This window comes from Amphiura filiformis, chromosome 6 (assembly GCF_039555335.1).
Source record: "Amphiura filiformis chromosome 6, Afil_fr2py, whole genome shotgun sequence".
Taxonomy (NCBI): Eukaryota; Metazoa; Echinodermata; class Ophiuroidea; order Amphilepidida; family Amphiuridae; genus Amphiura; species Amphiura filiformis.
The window spans coordinates 61,330,083-61,349,239 of record NC_092633.1 but is presented as its reverse complement, the minus strand read 5'-3'; the positions used below and the strand labels follow the sequence as shown (position 1 = coordinate 61,349,239).

Below are 19,157 nucleotides of genomic sequence, written 5' to 3'. Positions count from 1 at the left end.
ATAGTGTGTGCCATAACATACGACCTACGAAAGTACATGTAGTTGCCATCATATTATGTAGTACTTCTTCTGAGCTAATTAACCAGTAGTACAATAATGAAGTAATTGTATAAATTTGTTTTTACAGAAATTGTAAGTGTAGCATATTGTGTGCAGGAGTGTTTTTGGACTGACTGTTGCGACTTTTACTGGTTTATCTATAGAGCATGATGCACACACAGACAGAGGATGGTGATTACTTTACAATTACATGAACCCATTTGCTGTATTTCAGATTATTTGGAGATGTTTATATATAATTAGGACATCTTTTTACAGACATTGAAGATTGCGATAGCGATACTATCCCATTTGCTGCATTTTAGGCTGTTGAAGATACCGCTTGTAGATAACACTCCTGACTGTGATGGTGATACTATGATGCCATTTCTGTTTAATTACAGTGTGTCTTCATGCTTCCACTCCCAGTGTTCATATCTGATATCGTAGCTCAGTTATCTGAACCATCATTGGGTGTCAATGTGTATGGGCTTGCTGGAGGGTTCTCCATCCTTCTCATCTGTCGATTGATAACATATCATCATTATCATTATTGTGCAAGGAGTTTAGGTATGAAAATCAGGGTGTGTGCCACAGCATTTATATATAGGAAGGTAGGTTCAACCTTTCAATTTCGCATGGTTGTGATACTATCATATTTCCCTTACTTTTCAGAGCTGCTGGATGCTCCTACTCCCGGTGCTCATATCTCATATTGTATCTCATTTTGCGTCAACTCAACCATCACCATCTTTGGATATCAAATCTGTTTATGGGTTTGCTGGAGGGTTCTCCATCTGCATCATATGTAGCTTAGTCACGGGTCATCAGTATCATTTCAGAATATCAAGATTAGGCATGAAAATCAGGGTGTGTGCCACAGCATTTGTATATAGGAAGGTAGGCTGGTTTCCTTCTTGTAAAGCCAATACAGTGTACTGTAAGACCATAGTCTGTATTTGAAATGACAGTTGATGTCTGATTTAGGTTATACTACTAACTGCTTGCATTGGTTATCCAGGGATTTGATCATGGGTGCAATGGTTTATTGTAGTATGTATATAGAGTACGGTATACATCTTGGGTGCAAGTGTCTGATTGTTGCTTATGATTTGTATGGTTTGTCTTGGGTTACAGTGATCAACAAATTATAGTATTATGCACTATAAATAATTGCACTATAAATGATGGCACAATTATATTTGAATTACCAATTCTGCTTAGTGTGTTTTGACTGTTTTGATTGCAGTGTGTTTTGACTGTTTTATAGTAGGGATGCCTTTGATTAAGTGTTTTGTGCACTAAGGCGGTGGAAAAATATTTGTTTGGTTATGGTTTCCCAACTGAACATGGCACAATCAAGACCTTTGACTCAAAAAGTTGGAGGCCTTTGGGGCAACCAAAAACAGTTACCACATCTGTCACAACCTTGATAACTTCATATAGCAGGAACTAATGATGTTCACGTTGCAGATAGCTTGCATTGTTAATCATGCAAAATACCTAAAATAAAATATATTAATAATAATAATAATAATGGAGGGTTCTTAGTAGGCGCACAATCTTCAAAAGAACTCAAGGCGCACAAACAATAAAGACAAACAAGTTACATATGTGAATCCGGAAAAGCATGAAGAAAAAGATGCGTTTTAAGCTGCTTTTTGAATTGAGTAAGCGAATGTATGTTACGGAGGCTGTTTGGAAGCGAATTCCAATAACCTGAGCAGCGAAATGAAAGGAGCGCTCACCAGCCGATTTAAGATTAACACAGGGAGATTTCAATAATCTTTCAGTTGAAGATCGAAGTGATCGAGCTGGTTTGTACGTGCAGAGCGCAGCAGACAGATAAGTTGGTAATGTATCTTCAAAGTGCCGAAAAGCAAGAACAGATAACTTATACTGAATCCGAAATTCTAAAGGCAGCCAGTGAAGCTCATATATGACGGGGTGATATGCTCATACTTCCTTTTCTTCATGACCGACTGACCCTCCTTTTCAAGCGGCATGCAAACCTAACTAAATTTGTCCCCAACCTAATGGGTTCTGCCTGGCATTTGGCAAATGTCACAAATAAATTGTAAGTTTGGTTAGATATTGGTATTGGAAGCTGATTCTTGTTTCAGAGGTTTATGTTTTATTGTGTGGCGCTTCTGTTATCAAGTAGATGAATGAGTGATCATTGGCAGGGTGATAAATCCTGATGAGTTCTAGTGCTCATTGGCGTACGCAGGGGGGGTGTTACGTGTGTGAAACACCCCCCTTGGATCTGTCAAAAAAATAAAATGAGGGAAAAGAAAAGGCAAAGAAAGAGAGAGAGGGGGGAAAGAGAGAGAGAGAGAAAGAGAGGGAGGGAGGGAGATAGGGGGAGGAGAGGTGGGAGATGAGCAAGGCATAGGGGACATATTATCACAATAATATCATAGGCCTATAGCCTTAACAACCCCACACAAATTATCTCACCCCATAACCGGTATTGACCGGTAACATATGTAAATGTGTTAATTGTTGGTACATGTCAACCCCCCCATCATCACACCCCTGGCAACGTACGTACGTTATGGTTTTAATTGTTAATTGACATATATGTTTACACCAACACCCCAGCAAAGTACTTAAAAGTTTTAATTGTCAACCCGCTTTTGCATATCTTACACCACATTGCGCCATGTTATCAGCTGAAAATTCCGTTTGCAAGCTATAGATGATTTTTACTTTGTAATCTAAATCTAATCGCTTTTCAAAAGAATATGTTAAAATAAAGCATATTTAGACAGTATTTTGCATTGAAATTATGCACCGAATGGTTTCAATTGGACCTTCATTTTGCAACATTTCTGAGGAGGGAAAACTTGTTCACGAAAGGCTTCATAGACCGTCATTTCACGAGTTTTCGGCTTTTTGAAACTAATATTTTACACACTAATAGTGCCAAAATGGTCCACCAAATCGCTTCAATTAGGTCTTCATTTTGCAAAATTTTTACTTACTCCCCCCTCAGACACCCCCTGCGTAGTGGATAAACAAGTGGCCATATTCGCTTTCGACATTTACCAATTTGTGTTTAACATAAATCATAGGCCTACAATTAAAGGGAAAACTTGTTCACAAAAGGCTTTTTGGACCATCATTTCACAATTTTTCGGCTTTTTCAGACTAAAATTTTACACACTATTACCAAAATGGTCCACCAAATCACTTCAATTAGGTATTCATTTTGCAAAATTTCCTACTTCTCAGGGGGGCACATCCCCCCTCAGACACCCCCCTGCCGTCGCGCAAGCGCGACGCGATGTACGCTACGCGGCCATTTAACTTCTTTTTTTTATGATCACACCCCCTTGAAAAATTCCTGCGTACGCTACTGCTAGTGCTGTATCTTTTGTGTCACAGGATATGCATTTCCATTGCAGGGTGCAGGGTGTTTTGGGGGGTTTGCAGGGTGATCCTGCACCCGCCAGTATCTCACCCTGCACCCCGCAAGTAACTGGTCCTGTACCCTGCAAGTAACTCGCCCTACATCGCGCAAGTAACATCTCTTGCCCTGCACCCCGCAAGTAACTTACTCCTCAACCCGCAAGTAACTCACCCCTTACCCCGCAAAAAGTAACACACCTATGGGTAAAAACCCACCCGCATCCCGCTCACCCGCAAATGAACGGGACTACGTAAGTTCCATTGAAACAAGTAGAGTCTCTTTCATTTTGGTATTTCAATTAGGGATTCAATCATGTTTCACTGTTGTTCATCACTGATTAACAACGATGCGTGCGCGTCATCTGCGTGGTTTATTTCGCGAGGGCAGCTTTAGCAGCCCGAACGAAGTAAACCACATTGGACAGAGATATTAACCAGAAGTATAATAAAAGTACTTGCGTACTTTTGTTCTGTGTTTTGATGTCCAATCTTGTCTTTATCAGATCGCTTTCACGTTTGCCATTTGTCTGCTTCAGTAACACATCTATGCTTGTTGCAAAAGTCAAAAAATTGATGAATTTTGGGGTGTGCTTGTTCTGCTAATCGGTGATTCTCCTTTGACGTGTACCTATAAAGTAGTTAGAAACAATGAATCATGAATGGTATTGTTCAACGAGAGTTCAATTATCGCTGATAGTATTTACTACCCCTGATAGTAGTTACATGGTTTATGCTAGTGAAGTGTTAAAAGGAAAAGTGTGAAATAATTTGATCAGTGTGAAATAAAAGGTAAGTTACCAGGGACATGTATAGCTTTAATGGATTACAACAACAAGTAAGTAGGAGAACAGTATTTTGCAAAGACCCTTCACGCTGCCCGATTTGGCGCTGTTTACTGCATAAGGTAGGATTCAGATTTGCTCATTGAATTACATCATCACATCAGCACCTTATACAACTCGATTTCTTATAATCCTTTACTATATATGTGTCTCAACTATATAATTATTTCTTCATAAGATCCACATTAACATGTTCAAAAAAAAGTATAGGCTGTCTCTCTGTAGTTTATATTTCATTGCACCTCATTTCATTTCATATGGGCTCTGAGTGAACACTGGTCACTGGAAGGATAACTATATCATCAGCAATCGTACAGTGTCTGATAGCTATACCATAATGTTTTAGTAGCATAAGTTTAGTAATTGTCAGGTAGCCCAATATTCAAGTCAACAGGAAAATTTGTTGGGAGATTGTGATGAATTCATCACTCATTAAATAATAAAAACATTGCTATGGACTAAAAATATTTGTTTAAATAAAAAGGTGAATTTTGTGTTCAAAACATGGACATGTTTTGTGTGACCACACCAATGACATGTACTTTATGCAATTAGTTTCTGGGAATTAATATGGCTGGGGTGCAGACCCTCTCCCCCACCCCAACACACACAACCCTACACCTGCTTGCACCCCTGAATAGAGCTCTTTCCACTCCTTTTCACTATGCTTAATATTCTATAGTAATTGTGTTATTCATGCAAGGTATGTATAGGAGACTGGCTAATTAATAAACTGAGACTATGTTTGTCAAAGTTTAAGGGCGTACTACACCCATATATTGGTTTGATTGGTCTAAATAAATATTTTTTCATTTATAGCTAGGCGATATATGCACGGATCATGTGAAATAAAAAATAATATGAAAAAAAGAAGAAAAAAAGTGCTTTTAAACAATTGTAGTAAGTCATTTTAGCCCTATATATATTTTGTTTACTGTATCCTAGTTACTCAGATGCGTGTTTCATAACAAACCATGATTTATTCTATTCAGCATGTTCAAGTAGGGTACATGAATAGAATACATTAAATCCTTTGTTATACTCTCTATAGAAAATCTAGTGGTGCATGCAAAATATATAAACACTTACACAATGGATGTATAGTCATTAGTCAATAATATTATAATGTGTTGTTAGGAGAAGAAAAGGCTATTAGGTCACCGTATGTCAGGTTATAGGTCAATTGGTTCAGGTCAAATTTAAGCATCAATTTTGAATACACATGTGAGAGTTTGTGATATCATAATGAGGAATAATTTTGATATTCTGTCTTTAACTGGATATATATCGAGAAGTGCAAGGTGGATATACTAATATACCTTGGGATGTAAATGGTGAGTACAATTTAGAATGCCTAGTTGAGATGGATTTCACAAATAAATATAAAATAGTTACCAAAATCACAAACGTTAAGCTTACGGAAAACTACCCAATATGGTGGTATAGGTGACAAGAAATACAATTTTTTTCAACATTGCTGTAGTATGGTTGTGGTAACCTGTTACCTGTGGCTTAATTAAGTTTCAGTGAAATAATGTCGCAAGTTAAAAATACAAAATATAGCTCAACATTGAAAATAGAAGCATTTTAACCAGTTCCTTTTTTGATAGTTGTGGAGCACCAAGTTCATGAAGTCATAAAAGAAATCATGAACCACTTATTCCCATTTTACATATCAACTTTATTTCCCTAACGTGTTAGCAACACATATCCAAAATTTTAACGAAATCCGTTGATAGTAAGCTTTCCAAAATGAAGTGAATTTAAATCATCAGTGATGTACCACCTTTTGGCTTCTACTTTTAAAAGCATGTAAGCTACGTTGATACCGATGCCACCAATAAAACGAGAAGATTTGCCCTTCATTTTGCATACCACTTTGTCCAATTTTTTGGTAATTTCTTCACAAAATGCAAAAAAATGCAAAAAAAAATCAATGGGTGTAGTACCCCCTTAAGGAAAGAAAGATTTTGTATAAATATAGGATATAAATAAATGTAGGATATACCGATGACTTTGAGATAGGCCTGGCATTTTCAATTTTGTACCTTGGTACCCGCCGCATTTTTCGGGCGGGTAACCGGGTACCCGAAATTGCAAAAAAAAAAAAAAATGTTTTTTTAAAACAATTTTATTTATTTTTTGGTTTTGTACTGTCCCTGGACCTAGACCTAAATGCCAGGATCATTCATGGTTGACCTAAAAAAAAAAAAAAAAAAAAATTTTCAAGATATTTTGTATTTTTAATATGAAAATCGATACTTTGTATTCATGTCATACTCTATTAATGATTTCAAAATGCATTCAAATTCAATGTATTTTGAAATCATTAATAGACTATGACATGAATACAAATTATCAATTTTCATATTAAAATTTTTTATCTGAGATTGTAGTTATCTTCTTACACCCTTGTTTGAAACAACATAATTGTTAAATAGGTTGTTGCTACAAAAAAGCTCAATTGATTTGCAAATGCATTATATTTATCTGAAATGAAAAATTATGACATAAGAAGAGCAAGAAAACATGAATTAGTAACTGATATTGATGATGTTGAGTACATTTTGTGTTTCTTTAGGCGGTTCGTCTAAGTGGCGTTGCATTAGGCAAGACAACAGTCGGTCAGCTGGTCAACATATTATCCAATGATGTCAACAGGTTTGACCAGGTAAGCTAACATTCATAAGACTCTACATAAAAGTAACATATTTACCATCACATCAAGGAGATCCAATGTTGTATTTTTGATAGGTAAAAATCATTTTTATATGTACAGCAGCCTGTATAAGCAAAAATGATATCAAGCAACATAAAGAATTGCTTCCTTTTTGTCTATATGCCTCTTGAAATGAAACTAGCTAATATGGATTCCATTCTAATCTACCATATTAGCATCTCTTCCCTAATAAGTGCCTCTAAAGAATATTTAGAGTGACTGGTGTCTAAGCACCCACTTTTCAATGCACCTTATCAACTACATTCCATTAAATACCTGAATAAAATGAGCTTCCAGTTTAGTATTATGTTGATTTTGACCTCGGACACACTATAATTTTGAATGTAAAGGTGTGTAAATTCCCATTTGCACCTTTCCTTGAAAATGACTGACCAAGGTGCTTCAAATGCGTATTATGTCAAATTTAGTGTTCTTCATAGATTCTCTCAATAATATTGTTTTCCATCACAGGGTGTGATTTTTCTACACTATCTCTGGATAGCACCTCTACAGCTGTGTATCGTATCAGCGCTATTATGGCCTGCTTTTGGCCCATATTCTCTACTAGGTCCTGTCATATTTTGTCTCTTAAGTCCGTTCCAAGCGTACATGGGGAGACTTTTCTCCAAATTAAGGTAAGAAAAGTCTTCCAATTATCCAGACATAGAAAAAGAAGCATTTACCCAAGTTGATCTACAATCCCGGTCATAATTGTTAGAACACTTTAACATGAGTACTTCAATTAAGCCCCCCATTCCCCCGATCAATGTTGGTAGTTGATTTTTTTGTCATGCATCACTAGAGACATCAAACATTGATTGGTGAGGAAGGGGGAGGGTTGTAGTAACAGGACTTTACATCAAAGAAAGCTAATTTTCACTATGTTAAGTATAACCAAAATACGGGTTAAAACATTCCTACTTTTACACAAGTGTTCGAACAACTTATGAGCGGGATTGTAGGTGATTTCAATGGTTCTTGGCAACATTTGTGTATTGCTAATATAAATGGAGCCTCTTTTAATATACAATGCAAGGATGTTTATAATAATTATTACAAAATATTATAATATTTGCTACTGAGTTCAAACTGGTAACCCTGGTTGAGGTATTTTAATCCATATTTAGTGCTTATGTTAAAATGCAAAATTGACGCCATGTGCCTCATTTCCTTGTTAGGTCACAAATTATGAATATTTTTCAATGTTAAGGAGCTATTTACAGTGTGCAGATAAAGTGATCTTCATTTGTCTGTGAAATGCTTACTGTCTCGCATTCAAATTAATGATTTGTAAAAATAAAAGAAAAAGGATACCGCCTATAACTTACTTTGATCTTCACCTTCATATATCTTGTATAGCTATCTAGTTACCGCTCAATCGGTAAAATGTTAGACTCTTGATGCATTTGTAAGGCGTTACGACGCTAGACTGGTTCATTGGTGTTTAGTGATGCGAGTTTGAGCACATGGTGCAATCTATGTTTGTTGCAAAAATTACGCTGGCTTGAAATTTTCCAGAGCAAGGAACTAATTGCCTGTTGTCTTTGGCTACCCGTATGATAATTTTGGTCAACCTGATTACGGCTGCAGCGGTTTGTTGTGGTATGAATAATGGTTGCGCTTGTAGGCTGCAAGTACCTGCTTGTTGCAATGGTTTTTATAGTGTGTCTTGGGCCACAGTGGTCAGCGAATTCCTGTTTAAAAGTGTGTTGGGGTTTGCAAGTTTCTGCCTGTGCATAGGACACTATAAATCATGGGACTTTTTTTTATAGGTCCAAGACGGCATTGCTAACAGATGAACGAGTCAGAATAATGAATGAAATCATCTCCGGGATGCGAGTAGTGAAAATCTACACATGGGAGAAACCGTTTGCAGAACTTGTGAGGATAGCTAGGAGGTTAGTATTAGTTATTGTATATCATCACCCTAACCAATGATCCATGCAATTATGAGAAGGCACACAGAAAAGGGAACTATAAAATGAGCTGTGATATAAGTAGGGGTGTGTACAATATATGTATTTTTTTTTATCTTTCCACTACAATATATGTATTTTGCTATAAATAGGGAAATGTTGTGTGTTCGTTTTTTCATTTGTGTGTTTATTTGACCATCAATAGGCTTTTTCTATTTTGATCTAAACATAACAAATCAAACACAAGAAGAAAGCTTAATTAATGAGAGTAACATAACATATATGTGGTTGTAATCCTGTGCGGGGACTTGAACAATGAAACCATAGAACGGGTAATTGGTGATAATGTATTTAACCAACCATTTTTTTGGTATTTTTATCTTCCAGAAATGAAGTGAAGAAAGTAATGAGTGCCTCATATTTGCGAGCCTTTAATCTTGCTTTCTTTTTCTCAGCAACAAATTTGATTGCTTTTGTCACTTTTGTGACTTACTCTTTAACTGGCAATGCTCTACTACCATCAAAAGTGTATCTGGCAATCCCTTTGTATAATGTGATACGGTTGACGTTGGTATTGTTTGTACCATTTGCTGTGATGAATGGCATGGAGTCTAGGATCTCAATAAAGAGAATTCAGGTGAGTCGGTTGAAAGCTATTTAGTAATTGATGATGGTGATGGTGATGATGATGATGATGAGGAGGAGGACGAAGAAATAAAAGAGTGTTTGGTGTAGATGCCATCAAAAGCAGAAAGGTAACCTTTTGTTTAGCTATATAGTGATGATGATTGATAATGGTGATGACGATGGTGATGATGATGATGACGACAAGGAGGAGGAGGAAGAAGAAGAAAAGAGTGTTTTATGTAGATGCCTGATATCTCCATCAAAAGTAGAAAGATATACTTTTGTTTACTTTTTGTTTAGCTATTTAGCTATTTAATGATGATGATGGTGACGATGATAATGATGAGGAGGAGGAAGAAGAAGAAAAAAGAGTTTTTATGCAGATCCCTGATATCAAGTGCAGAAAGACATAGGTAACCTTTTGTTTATCTTTTTCCTCTAAATTTTAGGCATTCTTAGAACTAGAAGAATTGTCACCAAAGACAGATAGAAAGTCTCCTAGCAATGGTGACCTGCACATGAATAGTATCATGCTGCACAATAAAGATGGTGAAGAGAGCCAGGAAAACATGGAGCTGTCAGAAACACAATCTAAATCAGATGTGGGAATAAATGTGACAAATTTAACAGGGTCTTGGGAAATGGTGAGTACAGATCTAGGTATTGGATTAAGAGAATAAAGGTGTTGGTTTTAGCCTCTGTCATGCATCCATTGTTTCAAATAACAAGAGCAATATTATTATTGAACAAAATGGTAAAAGGCTGAGTTGTTCTAGTCTAAAGGGGCGCACAACAGAAGTTGTAAATAAGACCTTTACTGTTATTCTTTAACATTTGGTTATTCTTTTAAGATGAATAAATATATAAATAAAACTAAGTTGTTGATTAGGCCCATGAAATTACCTGAATTGATCAGTGGTGTTGTTAGTGTGTAAATCGGATTTGTCTGAGGAGTGTGTATGGAGCCGCACATCCTTGTGCAGCAATCATGCTGTATAACAAGGCTGGGAGGATGGTACTCATTCTGTATTGACCATTTTGTTTGCTTTCATTCATTTATATATACAGTACGAGGGGGTATCCAAAAGTTTTTGACATCCCCCAGAAGGAAAGGAGCTATATTGATGAAATTTTGTCAATGTAATCACTGGTCTTTATGTACATTATGGTCCAAAAATGGTCTCATTAGTATGTTTACTTTCTTTACAGGTGGCGCTAGATGGGCAGTAGGTGCATAACCTACAAGATGGTGAAAGTTGAGGAATGCAGCATGATTCAGTTCCCGCATTTGAAGGGTTAGGCCTACCTTGCTCAGAAAATCTATGATGAAATGAAAGCTATCTACGGTGATGATTGCCCATCATATGGCACTGTTGCTTTTTGAAAAAGGAATTTCCAAACTGGCCAAATGTCCCTCACAGATAAGCTAAGAAGTGGACGTCCATCACTTACGGATGATGCGACCACAGTGAAAAAACTCAAGAAAGTGGAGGATCTTATCATGAAAAGGTTATGCGCCTACTGCCCATCTAGCGCCACCTGTAAAGAAAGTAAACATACTAATGAGACCATTTTTGGACCATAATGTACATAAGGACCAGTGATTACACTGGCAGAATTTCATCAATATAGCTCATTTCCTTCTGGGTGATGTCAAAAACTTTTGGATACCCCCTCGTATAGTTAGCAATTGCAAATGTGAGATATGATTTAAATACTAATGAGCATGATAGCCCAAAAAATAAATCTCTAAATAGAGGCTTATTACCTTTGGGTCCATATATTTATTCAATTTGGATTCCTTAGTTTCCATCATATAATATTACGTTTTGATGTCCTTGTTGTATTCCATCAGGGTGAGGATGCCATGCTAACATTAGAAGATCTTAGCTTCAGTGTGGGGCCAGGGGAGTTACTAGCTGTTATTGGCCCTGTGGGGTGTGGAAAGGTGAGTATTGATACAGAATGGAGGGAACTCTACTTGGTATTATTGTAAGCAGAAACATTCAATTGTGTTATGGAATCATTCACTACAGTCTGTCCACATAAAAGTACAAAGCAAATCTGTGGCATTGGGGGTCGATGCGTAAAGAGCGTAGTGCACTCAGCAAGTACAAATCGCGCAGCAGTTGGCGCGCTTTGGAAGCATTTACACACGCATTGCACCGAATAAATTATTCTCATACCTCCAAGTTCCGAGGTCTATTTACTTTGTACTTCTATATGGACACTCTGTAAGTTTAGATGGACAAGTTTATAGATGGACAGACAACTGACTACCCCACTGAAACATTATCATACCTCAACCAGGATAACTGAAATTGCATCAACATCTCCTTGTACATGTAGGTGTGGGGAAGTCCCTGGTACCTCTTCCTGACACATGTTAACATAATTTTGATAGTTTATTTAACAAAGTATTTATGTTGAGTAATTATCCTGGTTGAGGTATGATAATGTTTCAGTGGGGTAGTCAGTTGTCTGTCCATCTATAAACTTGTCCATCTAAACTTACAGAGTGTCCATATAGAAGTACAATACGCCAGCGCTTAAAGCGAACACGAGTGATTTATAGCTGCGTTAAATGAAATGCACACTTAGGTATATTCGTCTCAGGTCACTGCCACATCAAGGTGGAGAGTGGTATAGTATACTTTATGTTGTAGGTCTTACTATGCATAGCCTTACCACTTCTTAAGCTTCCCACCTAGTATTCAGAGCATACTATTCCTTTTTCCATCAAGATCTGTCTCTCTTTATGGAACAATAGCTCACATACACACAGGGTCTTAGCTAGAAATTGAGGTTTGCCTGTCATTTGAATAAAATTGCCTGCCCTAATTAGACCTTTAAAACATTTACCAGACTTCTACAGCCCATTGGTTGTTCATAGAGTTTAAATATGTCTTGCCATGGCCTTGTTTTGCAAATCTGGGTGACGAAAAAGGTAAGTAGCCTTCCTCAACACCTACAATTATAATGTAGCATCTGTCAAAGGTATTAATTTTGCCCATTCCAGAAGCAAACGCCCTGTCTAAAATTACTTATAATATTTTACTTGCTTTCCTTTATTTCAGTCGTCATTGCTGATGGCTCTACTTGGTGAGATGCCAAATCAGACAGGTACAGTGTCTGTAGAAGGCAAAATTGGCTACACAGCACAACAACCATGGGTGTTCTCAGGAACTCTCAGAAATAACATCCTATTTGGCGAGCCCTATAATAAGAGTAGATATGAAAGAGTCATCAAAAACTGTGCATTAAAAAAGGTATGTGTTTCAGAATCGGCTTTACAGGGTGGTATGAAGTTTGAAAGATATTTTGTTGTGGCTAAATTAAAGTGTTAAAATGAAAAGCATAACAAGTTACTCAGAAAATTGGGGCTGTCATTGCTGCCCACTTGCTATGGCTGTGTCTCTTTAGTTTGACTTGCTTTACTTTTTGTCTTGTTCTGTTTAACTTTTGTACCATTCATTTTAGATGCTGTACTATCAGTTCATAGCTTCACTATAAGATGTTGAAATTTTCAACTTTTTGAACCTTTAAATAGATTTGTGACAAATGCCGAATCAATCATACTAGGTTAGGAAGGCCTTGGATCTTTACTAGCTTGAAGTTTCAATAAAAGCTGCGACTACGCTAGTAGTCAATACCAATCTTCAAAGTGAAGATCAAAGCAATCACATTTTGGTACAAATCTAGAAATATTAAAGCTTGAGTATATGCTCATCAAACTTATGTTGGTATCAAACCGAGTGAAAGGCCACATATTTTAAGTACCTTAAGGGCGTACTACACCGTCGATATTGGAAAGAGTGTAGTCTAAAAAAATATTTTTATCATTTAAAAAAAGGCGATATATGCACGGATCATGTGAAATAAAAAAATATGACAAAACATCATGAAAGTGTCAGTTTTCACCTATTTGTCTTAAAGTTGATTGGTTGTTAAGGACGCCTATTTGTTAGCGATCCACGTATAGTAGTCTTCTTCACAACCGTTTTCTGCCGGGATGCCGTTCCTAACACAATACAGTATTAGACTAGCTCGCAGTCCAATAATACGCCGTGCCTCTATATATTTATAGGACTGACACACACCGTTTTGTCAATACACGCTTAACGATTTGCGTAGGTCAAACATGGGCAAAAAAGTCTTTAAAATTTAATAAACATATACAATTGGTACCCATGTCATTATGCTTGCAAATGAACAAAGTTCATATCAATAAAATCAAGGATCGAATGCCTTTTAGTGTCCAAAAAGGCAAAATTACCGTCACACTTACCCGAATTCTGAACCCTGGCGAATCCTCCTGACCATGCTGGCGTTCACAAAATTCGAATTCGTAATAAAACATACCCAATCTTTGCGATCAAAAACACAAAACTACAACTTTGGATAAACTATCATGGCAACTTACATTATTGCCAAACAATATAGAATAGAAAATTCGACGTCAACTTGTCAAAATATTGAAAAAAACGTGCTCTAAAAATATTTAAAAAGTACGCAAAACAATTTCTATTCATACGCGTGTGAAATGACCGTGGTAAAAGTAGAAGTCGTGTGTTGAGTAATCAGTGCCATCCTCTGTAGGGATGGGCGATACCAGCTTTTTGTATCAGTTGTCGATCCAGAGCAGCCAGGGGGGGCGAGGGGCAATTTTTAGAAAAAATAAAATAACATTGGAAAAAAAATGGCATCGCGTCGCGCTTGCGCGACACAGGGGATGTCTGACACCCTCAGAAGCAAGAAACTTGTGCAAAATGAAAACTTTATTGAAGTGATTGTGGACCATTTTGGCACTGAGCAGTGATTAGTGTATAAAATTATAGTTTGAAAAAGCCGCAAATTTGTTAAATGACGGTCCATGAAACCGTCCGTGGACAAGTTTTCCCTGTAAGCCTATAAATTGTGTTAACATAGGGCTAAAATTTGGTAATGTCGGAAGAAGAGCGAAAATGATTATCCACTACACAAGGGGGTGTCTGAAGGGGATGTTCCCGCCTGAGAAGTTTAAAAAATTTTCAAAATGAAGGTCCAATTGAAGCTATTTGGTGCATCGTTTTTACACTATTTGAATCAATTGCAGTAAGGGCAGGAACTCAATTTGCAAAACTTGAGATTCGCAATTACTAAAGCACTATGCATAAATCGATGAAGTCTGTATGGAGTCCGTCTTAATACTGACTTTGGGTGCCGTCGGCGGACCCGCGGTAATTTTCACATGCTCTTAGGACGAGGACCTGCCTTCAAGAAATGCAGGCCTATAGGCTATATTATAGGGCCTACTTCCGATCATGGAAGAGAAAGAGAGATCTCTGCGGGTTCCGATCGAACCGACTGTGCGGTTACTTAGGCATGGGCCTACTCAATTACGTGCAATTTGACCCTCCTCCCGTTTCTCTTCTTTTTTCTCCGTTCTTCCCCTTCCTCTTCTCTTCTCTTTTTAGGGAGGGCGGGCCCGCCAGCCCCCTGCCATCCGCTCCTAAAATGAGTCAATGTCAAGTTTGTTGGGGGAGGGGTGGGGGGTACGTGTGGCTGTATGTACTATAATAGGCCTACCACTTTAACGAACTTAACTTACTCTTCGTGGGATTACGAGTCGTAACACAAACACATGTGATAATAAAACCAGTATAGCAAACACCACTTTTAATCAACAAGATCATGATGCAACAACTTTACAACTTTCTTTTTAATTTAAACAAAGCTTGACTCAGAGTTTAATTTGAAGATGCTAGCCGAAGTCAATTTATAAATTTGCACATTCTTTGGGTTCCTTTGTTTTCACTCTTGTTAACAGAAGACATAAAACCCGATGATCAGCTGACTCTTTCTGTTGACAATTTAAGTTTAAAACATTAACACAATTTTTGTGTTGAAATTAATTGTAAACATTAAACAAAATCAATACATTATAATGTATTGGTTTTGTTTAATGTTTACAATTAATTATATAATTATCTAACTATAACTATAGATAATTATCTTTCGTACTTGACATATAACCGTGGTTTTTGTAAAATATTTTGTAAAAGATTTGCAATTACTTTGATTGGAATCGAACATTGCAGCTTTACAATGCTCAAGAACACGAAAACTTCGGGTGTTGTTAAAAATTGTATGAAATGAAGATCCCTATATAGCGTAAACTAGTTTCTATACACTTTTAAATGTTAATGATAGGTCGCTATTTTGTGACGTTACAGTCATTATGAAAATAATTAATTGTTATTTAAAGTAACATTTTCAAAATCGAAATTTTAACCTAATTGTAATGAATATAACATAACAAACACACCCTGAAATACGGACCGGCTGTAGTTTTGACAAAATCTTAAATTTTGTTGCATGCGCCACCAATGCCCGCCATGGTTTGCCGCTGGAGCGCATATCCCATAGACAATCCATTGGAATTATTAAATCAGAACGCTGTAGCTGCGAGATAGTATAGGGGACCGTTCACAAACACTTGTTATGAGGGGTGGATGCAAAGGGTGGGGGGGGGGGGCTGAAAAGTTTTGACCCTCCTAAGGGGTGGGGGCTAAAACATGACCACAAATTCCCCTGGGAAAATTGAGTTTATATGCTTTTTTATGGGGTTGACCCACAATTTTCATGTCAAAGGGGGGGGGGGCCTGAAATTTTTGAGGTCTGTAAAGGGGGGCCGAAAAAATTTTGTGATGAATTTTTTTGCTTCAGCCCCCCCCCCCCAACAAGTGTTTGTGAACGGTCCCTAGGTCTACCACACAATTTATTCGCTACCGTACCTGAAGACGCTAGTGTATAGGCTTAGGAAGATTTTCAACATGGGGGGGAGGCTGAAACTTGAACAAAATTTTGTGGGGCCAGACCGGGGGTGCGGAAGGGGGTTCCCCCCCTTGCATTCGGAAAATTTTACAAAATATAAAGTTAATTCTTTATTACTGTGACTTTCGTGGTCCGAGCTGTGCGCCAAGCGTAGACGAGCGTACACACAGAAGAAATAAACAATCACGCTGATTGGCTGATCAACGGACTTGACAACAAGCCGGTTGACCCATTCGTCTATGGACCCATTGGTCGTCTGCTTGGCGCGTAGTAGGCGGCCTGAATAGGCCTATATGCGATCGCAATTCACCAGCACGTACCCGGACCACGGAAGTAATAAAAAATTAACTTTAGATCACAAAGACCCCTTTTCCCTCGGCGTTCATAAATACCTTGGTGGGGGGGGGGGCTGGATAATTTGTAGAGTGCGTCAAGAAATTTTTGACCTTCCGAAAAGGGGGGTCAAAAGTTTTAACGTGGCAAAAGGGGGGTGAAGATTGAAGTTTTGACACCCATAAAGGGGGGGGGGGGTCTAAAAAGTTTGACATTGTCACAATAAAGCCCTTTTCATCCCGATCATAGGTGTAAATAGAGTAATTAAAATACAAAATTTTTCGCACATCCAGTAAAGCATTTTTTTAAAGCTCCGGTATATAGGCCTATGTATGTAAAGCAACTGCAATTGTTTTTCGTCTGTGCCCCAACATTTTATTTCACCCCCACACCAAGAAAGCTGGATACACCCCTGATACATCCGTGCAATAACTTTTGAGACCTTATTTGAAAGCAATTTATTTATATTTTATGATGTCCTGACAATTTAGGCCTAGACATAAGGCCTGTAAGAGTGACACTGATAAATGATAAATTTATTGCGGATCTGTTTGCTTGAATTTGTAACAAGGTTCAAACTGTATAAGTTTAATCCACTATAGGCCTACTAGTCAAATAAAGCATTACTATAGTGGAAACAAGTGCGGATTATATTAAGTACTAGTATACCTTCATTATGTGTGTGTGTGTGTGTGTGTGGGGGGGGGTAAAAGTTTCGGTGTATACAAAGGGGGGTCAAAAAGTTTTCAGTCCATAAAGAGGGGGGTTCTAAAGGTTTAACATACAGACAGAGGGGGGGTCAAAAAAGTTTTGAAATGCCGAAATCAAAATTTTCCAGCCCCCCCTACCAAAGTATTTATGAACGTTCCCTTATCACAATTTTTTAAGTTCACCTAGGATTATTGGGGGGCTGTCCAGCCCCCGCACCAAAATTATTGAGCCCCTCAAGCCCCCCCTGGTTCCTAAGCTTATGTAGAGAATGAAAGATTTTTTTTTAAATATTTGTTTTCAATTTTCGAATAATTATTTTTGTTTTCAATAGGCCTGCTTTCCATAAAAATAAAAGTATTTTATCGGAAAATAGCCGATACCAAAATGGTATCGAATCGCCCAACGCTAGAAAAAAACCAAATCATTTAAATCAATGGCGGAAGTGTTCGGCAAGCGAAAGCAGTGAATTTTACCCTTTTTTCGTGGATTTATATAGGATTTTCTTGAATTGGAAGGATATCAGCATGCGCTACAGGTAAGTGACGAAAGTGTTACTAAACGTGAATCAGTAGCCTGTTCCATTGAGGTGTTATCATTGTTTAACATAGCGATTCACATTACAATGCATTATACAGGGGTAGAAATAAGGGACCATTTCCTGATAGCCATCTGGGCTATCTAGACATTTTTTCTGATAGCCCTGGCGAAAATTCAATAGCCCTTTCAATATCGGTAGGCCCCGGCAAAAAACGCAATTTTTTGAAGATCCAAAATTTTGAAAAGCGAGATTTCCCCAGAAAAATGGCACAAGAAGCTTTCAAAACGCCCGAAAATGCGAAAAATCAAAAACAAAAACAAAAAAATCCAACAATTTGCTGCCTTCTATTGTTCAGAACAATGTTTACATGTAAATAAACCTGCCGATGGCCGGCCAGTATCGAAGAAAAGTGACAAAAATTTGCCCTTGAATTATGTTTTATAGTCAAAATATTCCAGTAATTCAATAAATATAATGATATTTGGCCTAAACTTGAACTCATTTGAAATGAAATGTCAGTTTTTATTGAGTAAAGCATGACTTTTTCACTCGACCATTGCTTGCAATGCTGTTGAATTCTGCACTTTGGCGAAGTCTGAACTGCATTTTAATGGAATTCGGCGAACTTTTATGGCATAAAGCAACATTTTTATAGTAAGTGCACTGCTTGGAAACTTTTTTACAAAGCGAGATAGTTGGTTAATAGCGAGAGGAGAATCACGGCGTGAAAAGCAAGATCACATTTTTTCCGGGCCTATAAATATCGGGCTCTTGTCAATTGTTAGGCATGAAGCTTAAACACAGCAGCAAGTATCAATAGCCCGACGGGCTACATGGAGATAAAATCCAATAGCCCGACAGAAAATTTAATAGCCATGGCTATCGGGCTACCGCTTATTTCGACCCCTGATTATAAATCATATTTCATAAGCTTCCCGTATTTCCTCAGAAAACTGAGCAAAAATTCTCCTAAAATGAAAACCAAGGCATTGACTGTTCTTTAATTTCAACCTTATCAAACCTGAAACAAATATGCTGCCTTGCGAACACAAATTTTGCATATCATTGTCAACTGGAAGGGGGAAAAATAAGTTTAAGTTCATTGATAACATGAAATTGATGCATATTTGTGTTTTCAAAGCTGTGCATAATTAATGCATTTCCCCCAAAAATATTTTGGTACTTTTAGAGTCTGTCATTAA

At 37.4% G+C, this 19,157-nt stretch overlaps 1 protein-coding gene across 1 annotated transcript in view; it reads left to right on the top strand.

Moving 5' to 3' along the window:
• LOC140155765 (ATP-binding cassette sub-family C member 4-like) overlaps nt 1-19,157 on the top strand; it is a 50,632-nt gene that overhangs the window by 11,579 nt on the left and 19,896 nt on the right. Inside the window, exons 3-10 of the mRNA XM_072178728.1 lie at nt 715-939; nt 6,877-6,966; nt 7,486-7,649; nt 8,787-8,912; nt 9,318-9,567; nt 10,007-10,201; nt 11,413-11,505; nt 12,635-12,826. Of these exons, the coding sequence (XP_072034829.1) occupies nt 715-939; nt 6,877-6,966; nt 7,486-7,649; nt 8,787-8,912; nt 9,318-9,567; nt 10,007-10,201; nt 11,413-11,505; nt 12,635-12,826 (1,335 nt within the window). The remainder of the gene's footprint in view (nt 1-714; nt 940-6,876; nt 6,967-7,485; nt 7,650-8,786; nt 8,913-9,317; nt 9,568-10,006; nt 10,202-11,412; nt 11,506-12,634; nt 12,827-19,157) is intronic.